Raw genomic sequence first — 23,651 nt, 5'->3', positions numbered from 1 at the left:
GAAACAAAAGCGCGTTTGAAAAAATCACACAACAGAGCGTGCGGACCACAGGACCGCGGTAGCCTGTCTCGACAAACCGAAAGGCCTAACAGAATCGCCTCGTTTGGCCAGCAGCAAGAGCTGTACAACGGCGAAGAGCGCTGACACGCGCGCTTCTTTCTGCGTTTTTCCTCGGTTTCTCGCAAGTCGTCTGTTCTATCGGTGCCGGCGAACTGGCGTGTCTTCTCTGCCTTGCTGCTTGAACAAAGCCAAGTGCTGCCTCCGTCTGGCGTCGGCCGCGATCGCAGCGAGAGACGCTCTCAGCTCCGGGATGCCGTGGTTGAAGCGAGAAGAGACAGCGTGAACAAACGGGTGCAGAAGTGTCTCCCGCTTGTCGACGTTCTTCAGCTTGGCCAAAGTATTGAACATGCATGCATGCAGCTTGTGGGCCTAGCAAAAAACGAAGCGTCCCGGAACAGACAGCGCCGATCGAGAATATTCCGCTGAGACCGCTCCAACCAGCATGCCCATGTTTTACAGGCCTGCTACACGCGCAACCCATCTGACTGCAAGCACGCCAGCTGTGAGTGAAAACTCGACGACTTGACAGAGCTATACACTATCGGAATGTGGATCCCTGAGTACATAGTCGTCAAAACTCTGTCGACGCCGTAATCCGCTCGTGGAACGAAAAACATCTGAGCAGCCTTCCGCAAAAGTGTGGCTGCGCATTCGCAAAAGTGTTTTCCGCAGGTAGACAGCCACGCGTCCCGCTGAAGAGTTTTTTCGGTTCGTTTTTACTGCTTACTGAAAGAAGGTCTGCCTTCGTCAGGACGACTTGAAACGGGAGGTCCTTCTCAACCAGAAGCTGCCACAGTTTCTCATCGAGCGGCTCTGCGCCTTTCGTGCAGTCAACGAGCGACAGAACCCTGCGCAGTCTGCAGCAGATGCACAGCAACACACGAACACGCGCTCACATATCTAGGATAATACGTGCATACACACTCATGCGAAACTCCGCAGTCGTCGATCGTAGGCCAGAACAACGATTTGCTCGTGTTGCGGGGAACGCCAGAAGCAAAAAAAGAGGTGGAGACGCTTCCGAATTTTATTAGCCAGACTGTATCTCAGGGCGCCTCTTCACCTCTCTCTACTCTTCGTCTGACGCAGAAGACCGGAAAAAAAAAGCAAGGCCGTACTCAACAAACCACGGACAAAGCGGGAGGCCGGGGCGCGCACAGACGAGCCAAGACAAGCCAAGACAAGAGACAAAATGAAGGGTCGATACTCGCGAGCACGGCCGTCCACTTACTGTCTCGACCGAGTGAAGTACTCCTCTATCAAGACCGCCCACTCCTCCTTCAGTTGCTGACAACAAACAGCGCACACCAAACCCGTCGACGGCGCGTAGAGCGCCACCAAAACCCGCCCTGCATGCGCGAACGCATGTGCGCTCCCTGCCTCCTTGTATGACTTTTCCACATATATAACAAATATGTATACACAGTGTGCACCTTTACCAGAATTCGTTCAAACGGCATGCCTCTCTGCGCGAGTCATCCGTCCTGGTACTCGAGCGGTCGCATGTGCTGCACGACCGTTGCCTTAAAAAGATTTGGAAAAGAAGTTAAATATTTCTTTGAATGGCAAAGCCAAATTTCAATATAGTTAAGTTGCATTTACTATTTTTAAAGTTTTTTGATTTTAAAAAGAGGACGTCACGCTAATGGAACGCTGTAAGAATATAATGGGTTCTAGAAAATAACTGGTCTCCCTGATTCGCTTCGCTTCTGGGCTGACAAAGTCTCTTCACCCGCGTACCGGTTTGACGCGCGCAAAGCCGTAGCCGGGAAGGTCCACGAGGCTCAAATGGTTGCCGAGATCGAAGGTGAAGAGATGTCGCGTGCGTCCCTGAAGAAACAGAAGCACGCCCTCAACGCTGCAGAGTTGGCTCCCACAAAAGTCCAAAACGGAGACTGTGCGGCACCGAGGAACAGTCAAAGCCAGACGTGGGAGAGTTGGATTCCCAAGAAAATGAGTCGCGGGAGATGAAAAAAAACTCAGAAGAAGACGCGGCACCACAACCGGAGAGAGAGCGAACCCCCAAAGACATGCAGCCGACGACGGCAAAAAACGGAAGCCGCAGAAACAAAAGAAGACGCAACCAGCACGGTTCGGGGGACTCGCGAGGATATTTGACGAATGGGAGAAACACAGACGTACACGCAAGAACGTAAAACGGCGACAGCACAGAGCGTGGGGGACAAGTCGAAAAAGAGGCGCGACCGTCAGGATACACAACCGCCCAAGGCGCGAAGAATCTGAGACATCAAACTCAACCAGCAAAAGACGAGCGCCGCGGAACCACGCTAGGACGAAGGACGGACGAACTGCGCAGAGAAAAATCCGAGACACTGGCTAAACACCCACACCTCGCGCGACTTCAGTGGAGCGGCGAACACAAAACTGGAGCGTGAGGAAGACGCGCGGCGGGCTTAGAGGCAAACAGAACGCGACACATGCCGTGAAGACACGCAGCAAGGAAACAGAGGCGGCCGCACTGAAGACCCGAGAAGACAAGTGAAACAGAACGGGAACAGACGCGCGTGGGCTACTAACCGGCAGATGAGAGACGGGTGCGACCTTCGGAAGAGTCAAAACTCTCCCGTTCGGCAACTGAGAAAAAGGAAAATATCGACGCTACAGAGACGCATGATTGCGAGACGCAGAGACGCGACAAGCCCACAAAACGCATCCCCTAATATCAACCGACGGAGCTCACTCATGTGCCGCGCAGCGAGATCGTGCTACAACATCTTATACCTACTCTCCGCAGAGCCTTATGTATATGGACACGGATATTTACACACATATATACAGATGAATACATGTATATCCTTGAAAACACGTCGCGGCCCGTGAGGCCCTCGCCGCTGGACGCCTGTGATTCCCATCTCAAAGCTGCCGACGCGCCGATCGACTCCTCGATACCAGGTACATACACATATATACACACACCCGGCGCAGGGCGCTTCTGTCCACGCAGAAGCTCGACAGCCGCAGCTCCCGGGACTCTGAACTGCAAACTAGCGCCGCGTCCCAGGGGCACAGACGCGCTTGCCTCGTATGAGTACTTGACAGATATGAACCTAGATCGAGCCGCGCGTGAAGCGTTTCAGATGCACATGGTAGCTGGGGAGCCGTTGCAAAAAAGCTCTGTGTCACGGCAGTCGAGGACGAGCAACCATCTCTGACTTTTTTCTGGCCGGCCAGGGAAGAAGGCAGGACCTCGAGGGGATGGTCGAACGAAGACAGGGACAAGGGCAGCTTCGAGAGAGCGAGCATTCCAGCTTGAACTGCGCAGTTCTCCGGGGCTGAAGAAGCTTACGGGCTTGCTGCACGACCGCGCGACGTCTCTACCGTGCATGAGCGCGTTGAGAAGCGAAGACTTTCCCACGTTCGAGTGCCCGACGACGGCTACCTGAGCAGCCGCAGACAGAGAGAGAGGAGGGCCACCGCTAGAAGCAGAAGAGGGAGGTGCAAGTCTCGACGCGAGTCGCGCTGGATCAGGCAGAGCCAGTGCCTTTCGCTGCACGCTGGCGGGAATGCCTACGGGCAACCTGCGCCTACGTCTATTCAAGCAAAGCATACACATGCACGTATCGCGTAAACATGTGCCCACGTATAGATATATATATGTGAACGTATACATATGTACATACACATATAGTTTTTGTAGGCCTGAGGATACAGAATGTGCGGGGCAGTTGCATGGCGTACTTGAGGCCACGGGTTGTGCGGGAGTTTGTGGAGAGTCTGCGCGACCAAGACTGGATGGGCCGCGATAGGCTTTCCGAACAAAATTCGACTGTATTTTCTCTGCGAACAGCAGGCAAGCCACGACACTGACCGCGTCGCGAGAGCAAGAGCGCCAGAGAGAAGACGGAAGACGCCGCGAACCAAGACGAAAAACCCGCAAGGGAAACGAAAAAAAAAAACGCAGCGCACACGGCTCCCCCTGCTGCACACAACGAAAGGAGCAAAGGACAAGAGAGAGAGAGAGCTGTGAAGAGACGCCGACAGGCGCAAAGAGAGAATGAGACAGCTCTACGCCAGGACAGACAGCACAGAAGGACGCACAGCTCGACACGCAAGGCTAGTGAACAGGCCCCAGGCCGAGCGTGGAGACACACGAAGGCATGTCCGGGCGAATAAGCGAAGCGCGGCGATTTCGACAAGGAGACAAAAAAGAAAGGCCTCAACGCTAATCGGAAATCCTAAACGGCTTTCGCCGTCTTTGGCCGTGCAGGGGATCCGTAGGCCGACACCGCAAGGATCGCCGTGCAAACGAATAAGACGGAGGCTCCTCTTTCCCTCCCTTCGCCGCCTCCCCCCCCCTCACAGCAACCTTTCGATTCAGCCAGGGACGCGAAAAGCGAGCGGGATGCGGAGAAACCCAAGAAAACTTCCTACCTGCTCAGGACTCAGCCAGGGCAGCGCCTCAGAGTTGTCTAGGTAGGCGCGAGGCTGGAAGACATGCACGAAGGGCCGCGCCAGGAACGGCGTCGTGTCTTCTTGGTCTTCCCAGAACTGCACACTATCCGCCCGCGTCTGGCCCCGGAGATCCGGGCTCGAGGAGTCCACATCGTCGTCGTCGTCGCGCAGAGCCTCGCGGCGTCTCTCCGCGGCCGCGAAGCCGTCTCTGCCTTCATCTTTTGCCTCGGGTGGCACAGCAGACGCGAGCAGGCCTGCGATGAAGGAGACACGCATGCGGACCCGGAAAAGCATGCGGACCCGGAAAAGCATGCGGACCCGGAAAAGATGCGTGGCGAAGAGGCAGAGACTGGCGACAGAGCCAACGCAGCCGAGAGGATCGCGCCTAAACAACCTTCAGCTGGCTCCCGCAACGCAGGCGCGCCGACAGAGACACCTGACCTCTTGATGAGGCGGGCTCGCTCAAACCTCCTCTGAGTCAAGGCGTCCTCTGTGTGCGCTAGACGAGAACGAGGAGAGACACACGCTCGCTGACACCGTGGCATTCGGCGAGAGACAGAACCAAGAGAAGAAGAGCGCTTGGCGTTCTTACGTCCACGTCGTCTCCGCCCCGTGGAGAAGAACCTGGCTGCATGCGCAGCGAAGTCCCTGCGGAGACGCTCCGCGCCGTGCAAGCCCCTTGGATCGGGCTGCTGCTTGCTGTGACGTGAGTCAGGCGCAGCTCGAGACGCGCGGAGGAGAGCGCGGCTGTGAGTCGAGGCCGCGCGACAGACCACAAAGACGACGCGGGACGGGCTCGCAGACGCAGAAGACGGCTCAGAAAAAGAAGAAGATGACAACGAAGAGGGTGAACGGCCGGTAGATCCCAGACGCCTGCAAGAAGGGTCGGACATGAGAGGAGAAGAGCGCAACGAGGAAGGCGCGCGAGGCAAAGAGGAATCAGCGCAAGCAGGCGAGAAAGGAGAAGACAACGAAGGCAACGGCGCGGGGAAGTGGCTAGAAAAAGAAGAAAAGGGGGAGGGGCGAGTAGACGACGAATCACAAGAAACGCCAACAGAGCACGCCACGCAATGCGCCGGCGGCGGAGAGGGACAGAGCCGCTGGGGAACAAAGCGAACGGTTCCTGAACCAGAGAGACAGCCTCTGCCTGCAGAGCAGGCTTGCGCGCCCAGGAGGCGCCGAGCGGCTCCTAGGCTCCGCATTTTTGCATTTGCCGTCTGCAGCTGCCGCCTCCTCGTGAGCCCATCGTTTTCTTCCAGCCGAACTCCCTGCAGAGTGGAGTCCCGCACGCCCTCCCTCCGCGGGCGCACAGACACACCCGGGGAGCCAGAGAAAAGAAGTTTCTCGGCTTTCCTCGTCTCGGCTTGTCTCGGCCGCTGCTGCGCTGGCGCGAGGCTGCTTGCCGAGAGACAGCGCGTGAGAGGGACTTCTCCACGGTTTCACCAACGGTGGTGGCAGGTTAAGGGACTGTGGCGAAGCAGAAAAAAAGTTTTGTGTTGAGAGAAAGGGAAAAGAAGACGGGGGATGGCGGAGGGGAAGTTTCAAGGGACCAGAAAACGTCTCGACTACCAAGCCGCCGTCTCCTCTCTCGTCTCCCACCGGGTCCATCAAGGCGGATGGAGTCTGCGCATGCACGCTGGAGTGCGGTTTCTTTTCGCATGGAGACACGAGAGCGAGTGTATTTTTCCTTTTCTCCTTCATGATTCTGGTCGACAAGGAAAAACAAAGGAGAGAGACCGCGAGGGATCTGGTCTACTGGGTCAGGGGCAACTTCCGACGACAGAGCTGGGCTCCCTTTTCTTCATTCTCTCCTCGCGGGAGGACGCCGGCTTGTGCGGCAACGAGTTCGCCACGTGTTCTCGCGCCGGGTTGACTTGCCCTGCTTTTCTCTCCCCGACTTTTTATGACTCTCTTCTCCACATGAATCTCGAGCTACGGTTTCCCCTTCGTCTGCATTGTCTCCTGTCCCCTTGCCGTCCGCCAGCGTGCCCTCTGGGCCGCACGGCCGCTTGGGCTCGCGAACGCGCGGCACGTGCAGTGCGCACGCATCTAGACCTTCCGTTGCAAAAGTTTTAATTTTGTTTTACGTCAGAGTTCCGTCTCCTACTGCCCAGCTGAGAGACTGGCACGCCTTAGTTTGTATGGCCATAAGCCCCGCGCCGCAGAAGGCGAAGGGCGCTCTCCGCATTTGCTGCTCGCACGTGTGCGGCGCGCTCTTGTGGGAAAGCGCATTTGCTCGAGCACGACATTCATCTGGGTCATGTAACTTTTTTGGACGATAGAAACTCCGATCGAATGACAGCGTAGCAAAAAGGGGTGGCGAGAGGCGGAGAGGCACAGGCAGGGTGCTGTAGCCTCCCGAACTAGGCACGCGCGAGCGGTGATGCTTCGGGCTCGTCTCTCGACGCACACTGCAAGGAGTTCTGACTTGTCGGTCGTTTGATATTCACATAGCTAGTTCTATGGCCGCGTGGACGAGGGTGTGACTCGAAGGGACAGAGGGAGGGGCGTGCAGGGCTAACGCGCACGATGGATGCAAATGTCTCTCCCATGTTCCCAGCTGACCATGCCATCTAGGTGGACTGCAAGAGACGGCGGCGCCGGCGTGCATCGGAGGAGTCTCGTCTCCGACGAAAGCGGTGGCGAGTTGCGTGTCGTAGACGGCCACGCAGCTTCCCGGGCGCCCCAGCTGGGTGTACGTACACCTCAGGACGGTGGACGTACACCTCAGGACGGTGTACGTACACCTCAGGAGCTGCGTGCGGCGACGCACCGGCTGGACGCCGGCAGGCGGACGCCGGCTCGGGCTGTGCGTGTGCCGCGCGTTTCCACAAGCGAGGCGCGGTGGAGAAAAGGCGGCGAGGCGTCTCAGGCGCGTGGCCTGCGCGTCGTGTCGGGCGGAGTCCAGCAGATTGCCACTGGGCTGGGAGAGCGCGTGTCGCTCTTTGGAGCCCCATCCATCCATCCGCTGTCTCTCGTGGCTTGCCGCGAAGCCTCCACCGCGAGTAGCTCGCAGGTCAGAGACGGAAGAGACGCTGCAGACAGCGTTGAGGCTAGTTGGCGGCGGCAGGCACGCGGCGGTTTGGGAGTCTCCGCGAGACTGAGGGAACGAGAGAGAGAGATTGAGAGAACAAGCGAGAGCAGGAGAGAAGAGAGTGAGCGTCGGAACGGGGGCACGGGCCCCCTGCGGCCTCTAGCTGAGTTCTCTGACGGACTTTCTGCGACAAGCCACGCCGGCGGGGTTTCGCCTTCACACGCTGTCGGCGGCGCCGCCGCTGCGTCAAATGCAGGCGGCAGAGCGTCTGTGGACGCTGCGGCCGCTGCGGCCAAGGAGGCGGCTCAGCGAGAAGCGACACTGCGGTATTTCCCGCATGCGCTCCTGCGCGAGATTTCAGACTCGATTTCGCAGGACCCGCTGTTAGCCAAAGTCGCCGACCGCGGCGAAGAAGACGCATACCTCTCGCTCCGCTTCTTCGTCTCCCGCGAACGCTCCCTGCAGGGGGAGAGCTGCGCCGACGAGGACGGACGCCGAGAACGAGGGAGTCCCGCCGGCCGGGCGACAGCCAGAGAGGCACGTCCTTCCGTCGCAGAACGAAGCCAAGCGTCCCGAGAGCTGGGTGACTACAAGAGGCTCGAAGCTGAGCTGGCGGGGACGGTGGGGGAGCAAGACGCCAGGCGAAGCACCAGAGTCCACGCAGAGGAATGGATCCAGGAGCCGGAGGGCGCTGTGGCGTGTGGGCGAAGAACTCCAGACGCGAGCAGGAGCACGGAAGAGGGAGCAAACAGGACGGCAGCAACCCAGCCCCCCGTGAGAGGCGGAGGAGGCTCGAGCGAACCAGCAGAGAGCGAGGCGAGCGACAAGGGGGCGAAAGAGGGACGCGAGCCTTCTCAGTCCATCGTGAGTGCAAGCAAGGACCTTGTTTTTGTATGGTACCGGCGACGCGGAACGACGATGCGTCTGTGCATCCCGCGTCTACCGGCGCTGCTGTGGAAGGTCGTTTCCTTCTTCTTTTTCCTCTCGCCTTCGCCTGCGGCCAGCTCGCCGCCGTCAGCCTCGCATGCGGCAGACGCGCCACGCAGAGAGGTCCGGTGCGGAGGCACCGCCGCAGCTGCGGGCGAGCGAAACGGCGGCGGGGATAGGCGAATAGACACAACGGGGCAGGAAGGAGAGCGTCAGCAGTTCTCGGCGTCTTCGGAATTCCAGAAACGCATGCTCGAGGCGAAGCTCGACCTGCTCGCGTCGCTCCACCAGGAGAAGAAAGCGCTGCTGTTGGCAGGCAGCCACGTGCGAGGCCTCAGTGCCGGCACTCGGGCGCGACCGGGTGTAATTATATCCGACGGGCTAGGGAGGAAGAAGGCAAGACATGAAGAACGCGACCGCGAGGGAGACATGAAAAAAACGCTGCTCCAGTCAGTTGCAGCGTATGTGTACTGGCCAGGGATGCAGTCCTTCTTTGACACTGTGCAGGAGCCGGCCTCGTCGTCGTCCGAGTTCTCCTCGGCTCCACCCCCTGCGCCTTGCGCGTCTCCCGGCTTGTCAATCTCTGCGTCGTCCGCGTCTCCTGGCTCTGACGTCACGTCGTCTCTTTCGAAGCAGGAGACGCCTCTGAAGGCGCGACTCTTCCGCGAAGCAGCAGACGGAGGAGTGGCGTGTTCCTTCGCCTCTGCGCCTGCCGCGGGTGGCGCGACAGAGGCTCGCGCGCCCTCCTCAGCACTCCCTGTACCTCCAGGGGCGGGTGCGTCGCGCCCCGGCGCCCGAGGGACTCGCGATGTCTCTCCGCGGGCCGTCTCTGGCGGCTCGCGTGGCTGCTTTTCGGCCTCCTCCGCTTCTGCTTCGCATCTCATTTGCCGCATCGAAGACGCTGCTCTGCTGCGTGCGCTGCACAGGCTGAAGCCGGGAGAAGCGTTCGACGAGGTGCGGCTCGTCAAACGAAGAGGATCGGCGGCGGACGAGAAATCTGAGCGAGATGAGTTCTGTCTGGTCTGGCGAACGAGGGACGCTTTCTCTGTGAGAGCAGACAAGCAGGCCGCGGAGTCTGCCGCTCGAGACGACTCAGGACGCTGCGCGGGCTGCAGAGAGAAAAAGACGCTCGGAACGCGAAGTGAAGAAGATCGCCTCGCACGGGCGAGGACAGCCACGAAGGGCGGGACAGCGAGGCGCGGAGAGGACTGCGAGAGGAGGGAGCAGCTGGCGGAAACGCGCGCCTCTCTCTCCTTTGGGGCCCCCGCCCCATGGTCGCCTTCTGGCGCAGTCCCTACCGGTCCGGCGTTTGGAGAGAGCGGTGATGATGCGGCGTCCTTCTGGCGCAGCGCAAGGCCGGGGCGCCAGAGGGGAGGCGCGGAGCCGCGAAGCGCCTCCGCGGCGAGGGATCCAGACCGCAGCAGGTGGGCGGAAGACGGAGACGACTGGAGCGGGGACCTGCTTCCTTGGCCTTTCGTCTGCGATTTCTCGGCTCTTCCGCCTCCGCCGGGACTCGCGAGCTGCCGCCAGGCGCCGCTGGGCTTCACGCGTGGTCGAGCGTCGCAGTCCCGCAGCGCCGCACAGTACGGGGCCGATTCGCCGCGGGCGCGAGAGGCCGAGGAGGGGCGCGGCGAGGACGAGGAGGGCAGCCACGGAGAGGAAGACGACAGATTCTTTTCTGGACGGGAAGACGAGGAGAGGAGCTGCGTCTCGTTCCCGCGACGCAGAGGGGAGCAGCGCCGCCGTCGGAGTTCCGCTTCGTTCTCAGGAGCGAGCGAGACGTCGCTGGCATTGCTTGACGTCGCCGACGAGAGGGATGCGGAGCTTTTGAATGATTTCGTTCTCTTCTTCTATGTGATTAACCTGCCCTCGGAGGTCCCACTGCCCCTTTCTCCAGCTCCGTCTGCGTCGTCCTCGTTCTTCGCCCTCCAGGACGCCGCTGCGCCACCGCGCGACTCTGCGGCTGCACGGCAGGACAACAGCAACGCGTCTCCTTCGCCGCCTATTGTCTTCTTTCCCGGGAAGGCCTCCAGGCAAAACGCAGAGGAACCCAGCCGAGCGGACGCGTGCGAGGACGGAGCTCGTGGCGACGCGGACGAGCAGCAGAGACGCGCGTCCTTCTTCTCGATCCCCGACGACGCCTCTGCGTGCCGTAGAGACAGTTGGAGAGACACCGGGGCCGCCGCCGGGGCGAGCGACGGAGAGACGGAGACAGCGAGTGAGGCGTGTGCGAGTGAGGCGTGTGCGAGTGAGGCGTGTGCGAGTGAGGCGTGTGCGAGCGAGGCGTGTGCGAGCGAGCGTGGAGCGTCTGGCGACCGCGGAGGCGGGTTCGCTTGCGGCTGCGAAGAGGACACCGTCGGCGCGCGAGGGGTGCGTCCGCGCAGGGGCTATAGGAGGAGCGACGGGATCCTGATTCGTGCGTTTCAGCGAGAGCCTGAGAAGCGCGTCGGACTTCTTGCGGTCGACGTGTCATGCTTGGCGCGGCCGTCCGCCTCGTTTGCTTCGTCGTCGTTCTCCTCCTTGCCCTCTGCGTTCGCGTCTCCTTTCTCCTGCGCCTCGCCGGGAAACCGGAAGGCAGCGTACGCCTTCCGGGCCGAGCGGCGAGGCGAGGCGTCGCTGAGGAAGGCGAAACAGCCAGGCGACCTCGAGTCCGCGGAAGACGAAGAGGACGGCGACGCCGAGGACACCGGCAGCGATTGCTCTTCCTGCTACGACTTCGTCAGCCTTCCCGACGATGAAGGCGAGGCCGAGCGAGGGACTCTCGAGTCGCCTTCACTCGTGTGGAGTGAGAGCGAGAGGGAAGACGACGGTGACGAAAGAAGTCTCCCGGGCGGCTGGAAGCATGAGGACGATCTGGAGGCCCGTCGCGGGAGGACAGGGGCCGAACGCAGAACGAGGGCAGAGCAGACAGCGGAAGAAAAAGCATGTGAGAAACTCGCCGAAGCGCTTTTCGCGACTTGCTGCTCCGCGGGACTCGACTCTCTCTGCATCTGCCTCACAGACAAGGTACGGAAAACGGAACTTCACAGCGCGGGCGAGCCCAGGGAGCAAGAAACCAAAAACACCCTCGGGGAGAAGGCCGACAACACGCCGGCAGGCCGCGCAGGCGGAGGCTGCTAGGCAGGCACATTCGAAAGAAGGGAGTGTACCGAGGCAGACAGCGATCGAGTATTCAGTGAACGTGACACAAAAGCGGGGAGCGGGGGAGGGGGGGGGGGGCGGGAGGGAAGCGTCGAGGACGCCTGTGTGCAAACAGAAAGAACCGCTGAGCAAGGAACCCCCGAGAGCAGCACTGAGGAACTCACCAGATTAGAAGTTGGAGACGAAAGCAGGCTGCAGTGCGGGTGCCGGTGAGAGGAGTAAGAGGATTGGGACCTGTCGCGCTTCGGATCCTGTGTCGTCCTATCGTTCTACCAGGGGGCTAACGCTGGAGGCTGGCGCGGCTTGGAGTCCGTCTCCTGTGATTTCGGCTTCTGTTTCTCGTTTTGGTTTCTTCGGTTCTTTTCCGCAGGGGCGCCGCGTTCCTCTGGGCTGTCGCACGATTTCCCTGTCAGACGTTCCACGTCTTCCGTCTCTTCTCGCTCTGTGGCGGCAGCAGCTCGTGAATCCTCTGCTGTCTCTTCCGCCTCGCGCGCGCGCGGCTTCGCCTCCGCCGCCATCTCCGTCCTCGCAGTCGTCGCCGCCTCTCTCGCCTGCGTCGTCCCCGTCGTTTGCTTCCTCGCAGTCGTTTGGTTCGTCGTCACCTCCCGCTTCCTCTTCTTCTGCGTCGCCGCCTGCTGCCTCCTTCGCGCGCTCGGCGCTCTCCACAGCTGCATCCACGTCGTGCGTCTCTGCGCGCTCGCCTTCTCATTCTTCGCCTTCATCTGGCATGTCATCTTCTCCGCTGCCTGCGTCGCGTTTCTCTTCCTCGCCGCGTGCGTCGCGGGTGACTTCGCGGGCTTCCTCTCCTGCAGAATCTTCCGCCTCGTCCCTCTCCGCCCGCTCTCTCCGTTCTCCATTCGCGGAGCCCCGCCCCGGCTCCAGCGGCTGAGCGGGAAAACCTCTTCAGGCCGCAGTCCCCGAGACACTCGACGCGGCGAAAGACACCGACGAGCGCAGCGAGCGAAGCGCCGCAGCGAGCGAAGCGCCGCGGCGAGCTACAGAGGCGGCGCGACAACGAGGGAGCCTGGGCGGCCGTAGGCGGCGCACGCGAGTCGAGGCCTGGAGATGCCGAGGCGAGAGGCGCCGCGGAGAGAGCAGCAGCGCAGAGGGCTTCAGCTGCGGGCGAGTCGCAGGCGATGCACAGCGGAAAGACGCGCGCAGGCGCAGCAGGACGGGGGGGACCAGGCACCGGACGTGAGGCGTCGACTCGCGTCAGGAGGGATATCTGACCGGCGCAGAGCAGAGGGAAATGCATCGACGAGGACGTGAAGAGGAGGCGGAGGAACGAGAGGCAGTGAAGAGAAAGGGTGACTTTTCGCAGCGCGCCCACGACAGAATCCGCGGGAGAGCGCGGCGCAGAGACAAGGGAGTAACGCAGAGGGAGGCAGCAGATAAGAGACTCCGTTGCAGAGGAAGACGGGGGGATACAGGGCTTTTGTCCGTCTCTCATAGTTTGTGTGACAGGCCTAGTTGTCTTCCTGTGTTTCTCGCCGTAACCAACGAGAGCAGCTCTTGTTTCCCGTCTGCAGACGCAGGAGTTCCGCGTACCTTGTAGGATAGAAAGGAGACCCGTTGTCATGTGTGACTCTGTCGCCCGTTTCTGTTCGCTCTAAGGAGCCGCCGCGAGGCCGCACAGGTTCCCGCTGGTCCACGCACCAAGTTGTCTGCATTTTTTGCTTTTTCAATGGACCCGAACGAGGAAAAACTGCGCCTCGTTTGCTAGTTTGCTGACTTGCGCCCGCTGGACCCTCCAGAGGGCGAGACACGCGCGCGCGCTTCGCTTTGTTGTTTGGTCCTCACTCACGTGGCGGCGCTGCGGGAAGGAAGAACTTCTTTTTCTCTCCGCCGAAAGAGTAGCCTCTTGTCTCCCGCCCTTGAGCACGTCTTCGTTGATTTGCAGGAAAAAGCCTTCCTTTGTTACCTGTTTCAGGTTTTCCTGTGTGTCTCATCGTTTGTTCAACATTTTCCCCTTTGTCTACCATCTTCGGCGAAGTCGTCCTTCCTCCGTTGGCGTTTCGATGCCCCCCAGGTTCACTGGAGCGGGCCTGCGACGGCCTCTTCTGTCGTTTCTTTTGTTCAATACACCAGTCAAGAAAACCGTAAACCCTAAACCCTTTTCTTCGAGAGCGGAATGAACTCCCGAGCAGGGCTCGTCCTTCCCCCTTCGCGTCGTCTGCGCTTGCCGCCGTGCGTTGCCTCGGAAAAAGAGACCTCTGCTTCCTCGCGGGCGTTTTTCCATTGTGGCGATATCTATATCTCTAAGCGCACGCGTGACGGCTCGAGAGTGTGCGTCAGCTGCTGAACCTGCTTCCTTCGCGTGCTATCCCGTGCTCGTTTCTCTGCTCTCTGGCGTCCCGCGTGCGCAGCCTGTGGCTGCCCTCGTGACACAGGGATTCGGGAAGGGTGAAACACGAGAAAACAAAGCTCAGGAACCCCTTTCGTGCCGCGTGCGCCGTCGGGGGGCGACGGCGGCCGGCGCAGACCCTCGCTCGCACTGCGCTGTGCTAGAAGGGAAGCACGGCAGCGTGCGAGGAGACGCTCGACGCATGCGTTGGCCCCCTCTGGAGCAGACGCAAGTAACGCCTGAGCAGTTTAAGGTGTAAACTGCGCACGTCTTCGTTGTTTGCTGGGAATCGTCAAGAGCAAGGCACGCACACTTCGGAGGAGCTCTAGCTCGAGGCCTCGCCTGCATTCTGCGAGCGCGCGGCACACGACCAAGGACGTGCCCAGCGACGCGCGTTCTTCAAAGTGCGATTCGTTCACCACAGCGTTACAGAGACAGACGGACATGCGGAGCTGCATGTGTGCAGCTCCTTGCATGCACGGGCACACGCATGCAGAAACGCATGCTCGTCGGGAACCTCGACATACACAAATCCGCTGGAACGCTTGAGCAGCTCTTCGAAGGATGAGGTGCAGAGCCTCAAGAACAACATTCGCACAGTGACAACCTGTTGTCTCACTCGCGCGCGAACTCTCCACGCGCTCTCTGACGGCATGCTAGCGAAACGGCCCTTCAGTGCAGCGCACAGCCAGCAAACTCTCTGCTGCTCGTTCCTCGCTGGAGCCAGGCACTCTTCTCGCCTTTTTTTTACAGCCTGCATTTGCGTGTGCGCTTCCGCCGCCTCACGAATGCTGCAATCATTTGTGAACAGATTCCTGGTCTTAGACCTCCTTGCCGCCGTCTCCGGACTCCTCTCGCTCTCCACACTACGCGTAGCCTCGCTGTCATCCTGTCTTTTCGCCGGAACTCGACTCCGCGACTCTTCACTGCATGCGACGGCTTGCGCGTGGCGCAGAGCCTGGAGTCGGCTGCAGGTGAGGGCGACGTGCGTTTCCTCTGGCTGTCGACGAGACGCCATTTCCTGTTTTCTTGTTTCGCACATCGCCAGGCGTGTCTGCAGCGCGGTCGAGTTTTAGGGGCCGGTTCTCGCGGTCGCGCGAGGCTGGAGTCTTTGGATCGCCCAAGCGTGCCGGCGCCTCTGCCCCGGGGCTGCCTGCCTCCCGCGCCCGGTCACCGCTTCCCGTGCCCCCCTGGAAAACTGCGTCCTTGCCTTGCCTCTCTACACTGCTTTCCAGATTGTGTTCCCAGTTCTCTGCGATTTGCGTGTCTTCCAGAGGCCAGGGTTCGGTTCCTGTGGCCTCCCGTCTGTTCGTCGCCTCGTCGTCTCTCGCAAAGCCTGCCTCTTGGTGTCGCGTTCTTTCTGCTTCTCCGCGTTCCGCTTCGCTTCCTTGCGCGTCCTCCTGAGCGCCTTCTGCCTGCGCGTCCCCAGCCTCCGGTGCCTGAGCTGCGTTCGTCTGTTCCCCCTGCCTCGCCTGCGGGTCTTTGCGCGCTGGTGGCGCCTGCGCGTTTCCTCTGTCCGCTGGCGCTTCCGAATCTCCCGCTGAAAGCTCTTCCCTCGAGGCACGCCCTCCATCCGGACGAACAGAAGGCGCCGAAGGGCGAGACGAGGGAGACGCTGCGGCGCTCCTGACTGACGCCGGAGAGCGGTCGGCGAGCGGCCGTCCCGTTCCTCGTATGTCTCGCGCTGGCGAAGGTGCAAAGCGACGCCCGGTTCCTGAAGGAAGAGACGCGGTGGCGGAGCACGCGTCCGCGGCCGCAGGCGAAGCATTTTGAGAAGCCGACGCAGCGGAGGAGGCAGACGGATGCGCCGAGTGGGTCGCCGTCCTGCGAGCCAACGGGACAGGGCGCGCCGCCGCCGCAGAGGCGGACGAAGGTGGAGGCGGAGCTGAAAACTCTGCATTCGAGGGGCGCGGCCGGCGCTGGGCGCGTGCAGCAGCCGCGTGCGGATTGGGAGCAGACGCGTAAGGCGAGGACGGGCGCGGGGCCGCAGAGGCGCCCCGTGAACTCGGCGCAGAGTGCGAGGCCTGGTGAGAGCGGACGACCGTGGCTCCGTCTGACGGCGCACCAGGAGCCGCCTCATACGAGGGAGACGCCGCGTCAGCGTCATCATCGTCCAGCCTCGACGCAGAGAAGGAAAGAGAGGGAGGAAAGGGCGGCAGGTCGTCGCCCTCCGGCGGGTGGGGCCGCGGAGCAAAGTCTGTTTCGAAGTCTTCAGGCAGGATCGTTGGGACGGGGTCGGCGGAGAACGGCGGGGGAACGGAGGGGTCGGTTGAAGAGAGCGGGGGGGGTAGAAGGAAGACGGCGAGAGAAGGGCTTCTTGGAAGCGCAAATATGCAGCTCCAGGATTCGAAAGCAAAGTCGAAAGGAGCCCCGACAAGAGGCTGCATGCGAGGCAACACGTCTGAAGACAGAAAAAGACGCGCCGCCCAGTCGCCAGCCGTCAACTGCAACAAACAACTGCACATATTCATATTCAGGCAGACCTTCTCTTCAGTGCACACGACGCCGCGGCAAGACACACAAACACACACACACACACACCTGCGGCAGGGCAGACATACGAAAAGCGCAGCAAGAACGCCACCGGGGCGTCGCAGAGAGCAGAGAACCTGCACGCAAGGCGAGGCCGGTGCGAAAGAAGACAGTGAAGCCCGGCGCAGGACAAGCACACAAATCGAAGGAAAAACGCCGCCGAGGAGGAAAAAGAAGCGAACTAAGACAGAGAAAAGGAGAATACAGCGCGGAGCGGCGGAAAAAAGGTAAAAAAGGAGACGTGCGGAGGGAGGACGAGAGAGCTTACCGAGATTATCAGCCGCAGAATTCCAAGGCGCCTCAGCACGACGAAGGCGCAGCAGCCGAGGAAGAAGAGGAACGCGAGCCAAATAAGCTGTGAATCAGTTTCAGCCCTGAGAACCCAAAAAGGCCCGAAACGAGCCAACAAGGGATTTCAAGCGTCCTTCTACAGAATTCCACGCGGCGACTTGCATGTCTGCGCCAGAAGACTCTCGTCCCCTTCGGCGCTCCGCGACATGCGTGAGCCTCAGGGGGAGCGATGGACTCGCAAACATCTCTCCCTGCTCTCTGCCGCGATGTGAAGCTTTTGATACCGACACAACTCGCAATTCACTGCTCGCGTCTCCTCAGTGAGATTGGCAAGCGATGCCCCCCCGTCTCATCTGGTTTCCTGCCTGGCTCGTGATATGGACATTACGCGAAACTCACCTACAGACACCCGCTACTCGCCCGCGGATGTGCTCTCACATACTCTAATATATATATATATATATATATATACTCACGCTCCTGGCTACCTGCACACGTGGCGACTCGCACTATTTCCGCAGAGAGGACGAGAAAACACAGCAGATGCACCATGCGAACTATGGGAAACTGCTACCAGGAGAGACAAAGCCAAAAGCAGAAACAGCATTTTTTCCACCGATGCAGCCTACACAGCAGGTACCGCCATAGGACACGCAACTAGTCGAGACGCCTCAACAGCACGGACGCAACGCGAGCACATGCGCCACATACACTCCGGTGGAGCAGAAACCAGTCACAAAAGGCGAACATGCACACACACACCAGACATCTCCGACAGATTTGCACGCATTTCTATGCGAGGGAAGACTGCATATCGCGTTCGCGAAAATTGAGAAAACGCATGGGGCCGCGAGGCTGCAGCTCGGGCGCTCGGGGCAGCCAAGACGCACCCTCCAGCTGCTTGCATGCAGCTTCAGATGAGCAAGAGGATGCCTTCATTACCGCTCGCTGCCACAGAGAGCCTTGCGAATGTCGCGGCACTCTACACGCCCCCTTCCCCATCTAACCCTCGAAGGAAACCGCCGCGACAGAAAAAAAAAGCTCATGGGCGTGGCGAGGCGACTTGGATACGCCAAAATAAGGCAAAGTGTGTGACACGAAAAGTGCTGAAGCCAGCGATGCGCCGAAAAAAAAGCCACCCTGCCTCTGAGGAGTGTCTCGAAGGGAGGGACGTTCAAGAACCGGCAGCTGGGCTTCTCCTTGCACCGACCACAGCGGAGAAACAAGAGAATTACAACAAGAAAAGACAAAACATACACGAAAACGCAACAGAATCTCACATGAACATATGCAAATCGTCATACGCAACGCGTGACCACATGCACAAACATGCATACATACATAAACATATATATATATATAACAGTGCATAAGAGACAGCTATAGCGCTGGACGCGAGGCGTACGCCTGAGGTCCCTCAGGCCCGCGTTTCAGAGGCGCTGCTCTCTTCACACTCGTTTGTTGAAAATGGAGGAGAAAAGCGAAAAAAACTCAAAGCGCCACAAATGACGCTGACGAAAACTGCGGAGAAACAAAAGACGAATCTGCGTGTCCAGCTGCGCAGCAGGCTCAAAACAATGAAGATGATAATACATGTAGCAGGTGCAAACACACTTACATATATATATGTATATAGGGTATGCATGCGCACGGTGCACGCGGCCGCAGAAACCCCCTCCAAGACGCGCGAGACGCGAATAAAATGGGAAAAAGAGGGGAGAAGATGCGAGGGAAAAAGTACCTCTTCTTCAAAGTCGAAAGAATGCCCTTCGCCGAGGCCAGACGATCTCCGAAAACTGCATCGCAGGCATCGCAGCGCGACCGTCAACTGACATATTTTTTCACCTCCACATGCTAACAACGCCATTCGCCTCCACTCTTCAGTTCCTCTACGAGCAGCTGCTCCACGCACACGCGTCGCTCCGAATCGTGAACATTCTCGCATGTATCCGTGACGATATTTCAGAAGCGATATGCACACAAGAAGACGCTGGTGTCGCATGCACGCAAATGCGCCAGACATCGCACTCACGCACAAGCACCACGAGCCCTATGTCCGAGCTGTTCCTACATGTGCGCGAGTCGACTCCCTGCAGCATTCGATGAATAAAACCTCCGCCTGCGCTCGGCGACATACACAGTGAACTAGGGTGGGCGCCGCCTGTCCTGCATCTCTGCATCATGCGCCTGAGAGCGAGAAAGCCCAGCGCATCCGCTAGAGGCCCGCCGCGTCCCGGCTGCAGCCTCACGACTGAGGCAGAGATGTGTGCAAGCGGCGACAGACGTTGGCGCGCGAGAGAGAGACTGACGCAAAGAGAGCGCGCAGATGCGTCGTGTCTCTCTGCGTTGAGCTCCCCCGCGTGCCTCATCCTCGCCTCCATTCTCTGTCCCTGTCTGTGCATTCCTTCCTGGGCCCCCGTCAGCTGCGGAAGTCGCTCTCTTTCGCAGCCCTCCTCCACTAACCTCCGTACCATCCTCTGCACTCTCTCGATGTAGCGTCTCTCCCCCCCAACGCTCAGCGTGGCTCTACTCCTCTCAGGTACCGCACAGAGAAGAAGAGTGTGTCTCCCGAGCGAAGAAAGGCACGCACGCATCCAGAAGACATCTGTTGCTTCCACTCCCCTGAGTCGCAATCCACGAAGTGCTCAGTGACGCGCTCTCTGCGCTTTCATCGCTGCACTCTTCCCTAGAAAGGACCGGAAGAAAGTCCGCGGCGGCCTGTGCTGCCCCGCGACCCCCCCCCCCCCCCCCCCGTGCTTCTCGGCCTTGCGCGAAAAGACGCAGCATCAGACTCGAGAAACACAAAAGAGAAGGAAACGAGAGCGGCGTGCGCGCCTGCGATCTGGCCTCCCCTGGTCTCTCACAGTTCGCCTGGGCGACAGAGGAGCCAGGGCGAAGGAGACGAAAACCCGCACCGAGGCTTGCGCGCGGACGCAGAGCAGAGGCCAGGCACATGATGCCGCGCGGGACAGCGAGCAGAAAGAGGAGACACAGTGACGACAGACAATGTGTCGAGAGCGCCGTCGTGCCCACCAACCGAAGAACGGAGAAACGAGTGGCGACGGAGGGACTCACCGTTGTAGGTCGTTTCTGTTTGTTCGATAGCGCCGGAAGATTTTTGAAGTTGGCGTTGAGTCTCCTGCATGCGCTGGAGTTCTTCCGCCATGGCGTTTCGCGTCTCTCTCAGTTGCTGGGTCTGTTGGCTTCCTCCGCGTTCCTTCGCGTCGTCGTCCTCTTCTTCTCGTCTCTCGAGTGTCTCCCTCTCGGTCTCCAAGCCTCGCCCCGTGCCTTTGACGAGCCTCGTGCCTTCATTGTCTTGTCGCTTGTCGCCCTGCCCTTCGCCTCGCACCGGGGCGTTGCCCTCCCTCGCGTTTTCTCGCTCGTGGAGCTGTGCCTCTTCTGCGCGCGCGTCGGCACCTGCGTGCGAACCAGACGTGAACGCGGGCTTTGCGAAATTCCCGCTCGAAGACGCCGAGAAGGCAGGGACATTCGACGCGCTCTCAGGCGGCGCGACGCCCGCAGGAACCTCGCCTGGCTTCCTAACTGCATGTGCATGTAGCGCCGAGTAAACGGACCCAACGTTCGGCCGCGAGGCTCCGGGCTGTGCGCTGGAAAGAGAAAACGAAGCCGCGTATGACGAAGAAAACGAAGACGGGGGGAAGGAAGTCGCCGCCGAGGCGCCCCGAGACGAGGAAAGCGCGGCGGCTGCGTTCTCCGCGGCGGAGGCGTTCGCCGCGGCGCTGAAAACAAGAGAGACATCCGCCCCGAAATTCCTCGTAGACTTCCGCCCTCCTCGATGCGGAAAAGCAGCGCTGACGCACACGCAGCGCGACGCCGCGCGATGCAGCGGGCGAGAGGCTGCCTGGATACACACAAATCCTGATCACGCAGGAGAGACGCGCGCGCGCCAAGCCCGACACATCTGCATACATAAAGATATATATACAAATTCTGGTATGTAAAGTAGAGGCGAGGGAGACGGACGATTTTGAAGCTTCGCTGGTGTCTAGGGGACAGCGGGCAGAGGCGACAGCGAGCACGCGGGATCTATTTTGCGTTCGTAGCCCTGCGCGCGAGCCCCGACAGGGAAGCAGAGAGCAGCCGTGCCGCAGCCAAGCAGCAAGTCCTCATCGTACTTTTCAGTTGCCTCGAGGGCGTTTACGTAGTTGGCCATGCGCATCGTGTGGAAGTGGCGCTCGGTGCGCTGCCACCAGGCTGACAGCTGCGACTTGAAACTGAAGGCAAGCAGCAGCAAGCGCCGGAAGACCGGAAACAGGAAAGGAAAAGGATGGAACGCGTCAAGCCCCTTCAGGTCAGAGGACATCGGAAAGACAGCTGTCATCTTCCAACCAGAAGCGTTTTCGGTATCTGCAGCGATCTCGAGTGCTGACCATCCCCCCTGAGGAAATGCCTGCGCGGCTCGCCCCGTCTTTCTATCGCACGACCCCGCCCCTCTCGCTGTCTGGATGCACTCCTTCTCTCTCAGGCGCCTTCGGGCGTCCATGTCTCCACGCGCTCCTTCTCTTCTCCGCCTGCGCCAGGGGCGACCACTCCAGGTAGAATGCTGCTGATCGGAGTGCATGTGAAGGGTAGTACTTTTCTCTCGCTGCTAAGATGAGTGAGAACTACAGGCTCATTCCTGCCGGCGCGCGTGCGCTCGCCTACGTTTGCAAGTTGTGCTGGTGGCGCTGCTGGAGCTGCAGCAGCTGCTCGCGCTGGGCCTGCACGGCCTCAGCGGCGCCCGCGACGTCCGCCAGAGAGGACGTGAGCGAAGGCGAGAGCGAGGAGAGGGACGCGAGAGGGGCTGAAGACGAGAGTGTACCCGAGGAGAGGGCCTCCGCGCCGCCCCCTGCGCCGTTTCCGCGGTTCGATTGGAGCAGGCGAAGTTGCTGCTCCTGCAGATCGAGAAGCCGCTCGACGAGACCTTGCGATTTCCGCACCAACAGCGCGTACCGGCTGATTCGGCGCGCCACGCGCCCCCGAAACTGAGAACAGAGAAGGGGCAAGGACGCGGCGAGATTTCCGAGAGAAGCCGCCGAAGGAAGCGAAGCGCGCAGCACCGCCCCCTCGCAGAATCCTTGAATGGCGGCTGGCCATACGCGCCCGCATACTTTAGTGCGAACGCGCGACGAGATAGAACGAAAAACACATCAGAAAACAGAAAGCGACCCCTGCGTACGCGAGAAAGGAGATGAATGGAAGAGAGGTGATAAAACTCCAGCTGCCCATTGACGTTTGGACAGCAGCGAGATGCATCAGACTCGCAAGCGACGCGTGAGGGGACGAGCGCAAAGTCACCAGCTAGTGCTGAAAGCGGAAACGCCGCGCGACAGCGCAGCAGCCGGAAGGAGCGGAGAAGAACGGAGGAAAAGACGGGCGCGTCGCTCGCCATCTGTCCTCTTACGTGCACCAGTTGGTCATGCTGCGCCTCGTGACCCGGCGCACTGTCGTTGAGCAGACTGCGGAGGGAGTCCTCGAGGAGGGCGAGGTCGCGGGCGACGTCCTGAAGCTGCGCAACTGCCTCCGCCTGCGGCAGGCGCTGGAGCATCTGCTGCTGCGCGATAGCGGAACAGTTGAGACGACAGCGACTTTATATGTGACGCCGCCGCATGCCTAGCTACTTTATTCACATATCCTGAGGCAAAGACAGGTGGAACGCAACTGGAGGCTGCCTGCCGACACCAGGAGGGGAGGATATCGGGGGCTACTCGAACAACCGGTCAACCTGCCTCGGAAACCTACCACGCGCGTTCCCCCAGACTCTGAAACTTGGAAAAAGTGCGCGGTACTCCGCTTTTTTCTCTCCGCCTCTTTCTATCGGCAAGAGTATCGGTTGACCTGTGCACGGGGGCAAATGATCATTGGCACCGTAGACTCGTGGTGTCTCAAAACAGACACCGTGGATTGCGTTGCCAGTCAGGAGCATACCTCCAGAGCTTGCTGCTGCTGCGCGGCGTCGGAGACGCCTGGAGCTTTACGCGCCCGATGGGGGGGCCCAACGACCGCGGCCTCGGTCGCTTGCGCAGGCGGGGCGCCTTGACTCCCTACGCCTCCCGCCGCTCTCTCTCCGCGCCGATCTTCGCGGCCTCCAGACCCCCCGCTTCCCCCCCTCAGCCGGCAGTATCGGTTCATTCTGATGGGGGACGGAAAGCAGCGACACCGATGCAGATCGCCTCGCCTGGGTTCTGAGCGCTCATACGCCGGGCCTCGTCACACTGTCAGCAGTTAGCGGCACTGCATGACGAAAGAGCATCCACCCCAGAGAAACGGCGAGAGGCGGCGAAGCAGAGACTAACGCAAAGTCCCGGAAACGGAAAAAAAACTGAGTTCCGAGGGCAGCCGCGGGGCTCCAAGACGGAGACGCGGGTGAGAAGACAGCGTGCCGGTGGAGGCGAGAAAAGATCCTTCCCACCGACGAGAATGGGAAGACGAACTCGCCAGCTTTAACCAGTCTTCGGGCTGTGTCTCAAACTAAAGCCACGGACGCGTTCAGTCAAGACCCCCGATTCAAACGAAGTGAGAACAGACCGCACGGAGGTTGAGAAGAGACTGTGAGACGGCGCATCCGACGAGAAGAAAGAGGAGAACAAACAGAAAGTCTACCAGCGGACAAGGAGCGCGCGAAAAGCAGAGACTAGAGACACGAAAAGAGACTTGTGCAAAGGTAAAGCCGAGACAGCCCGAAAAGCAGGACCCGAGCCCTCGGCCATTCGCTTGTCAGTGAACGGAGGAGGCGAACGCGAGAGCCGAGATGACCCTCCGTGAATCGGAAGGAAGACTGCCGGGAGGACACAGAAGAAAGACGACGTGCTCTCAGTTGGGCTCCAACAGTCGGCGACGGAGCGTGGCAAGTGAAACAGGACAAGGGTCCCGAAGACGCGAAAAAACGTGTCTGCGAAGCGATGAGGA

General features: G+C 60.2%; 3 protein-coding genes across 3 annotated transcripts; 1 reads left to right on the top strand and 2 right to left on the bottom strand.

The window, feature by feature from the left end:
- Nucleotides 1–195: 195 nt before the first annotated feature.
- On the bottom strand, nucleotides 196–5,366 carry BESB_007200 (GTP-binding protein; the record flags this gene model as incomplete). Its single annotated transcript, XM_029359475.1, has 9 exons — nucleotides 196–429; nucleotides 788–917; nucleotides 1,292–1,347; nucleotides 1,801–1,890; nucleotides 2,599–2,655; nucleotides 3,368–3,460; nucleotides 3,760–3,858; nucleotides 4,453–4,691; nucleotides 5,066–5,366. 9 exons carry the CDS (start codon nucleotides 5,364–5,366, stop codon nucleotides 196–198), a joined length of 1,299 nt encoding a protein of 432 aa, XP_029222388.1.
- A 1,673-nt stretch (nucleotides 5,367–7,039) lies between these two features.
- Nucleotides 7,040–12,464, top strand: BESB_007190 (uncharacterized protein; the record flags this gene model as incomplete). The annotated part of the gene is made up of 2 exons (XM_029359474.1): nucleotides 7,040–11,440; nucleotides 11,946–12,464. 2 exons carry the CDS (start codon nucleotides 7,040–7,042, stop codon nucleotides 12,462–12,464), a joined length of 4,920 nt encoding a protein of 1,639 aa, XP_029222387.1.
- A 2,378-nt stretch (nucleotides 12,465–14,842) lies between these two features.
- On the bottom strand, nucleotides 14,843–22,874 carry BESB_007180 (Sec20 protein; the record flags this gene model as incomplete). The annotated part of the gene is made up of 8 exons (XM_029359473.1): nucleotides 14,843–16,363; nucleotides 16,720–16,825; nucleotides 18,484–18,538; nucleotides 19,818–20,482; nucleotides 20,879–20,977; nucleotides 21,408–21,727; nucleotides 22,147–22,296; nucleotides 22,671–22,874. The coding sequence occupies 8 exons, from the start codon at nucleotides 22,872–22,874 to the stop codon at nucleotides 14,843–14,845; spliced, it is 3,120 nt and encodes a 1,039-aa protein (XP_029222386.1).
- Nucleotides 22,875–23,651: the final 777 nt, after the last annotated feature.

The sequence above is a fragment of the Besnoitia besnoiti genome, chromosome I, assembly GCF_002563875.1.
Source record: "Besnoitia besnoiti strain Bb-Ger1 chromosome I, whole genome shotgun sequence".
Lineage (NCBI taxonomy): Eukaryota > Apicomplexa > Conoidasida > Eucoccidiorida > Sarcocystidae > Besnoitia > Besnoitia besnoiti.
This window is presented reverse-complemented; position numbering and strand designations above follow the sequence as displayed.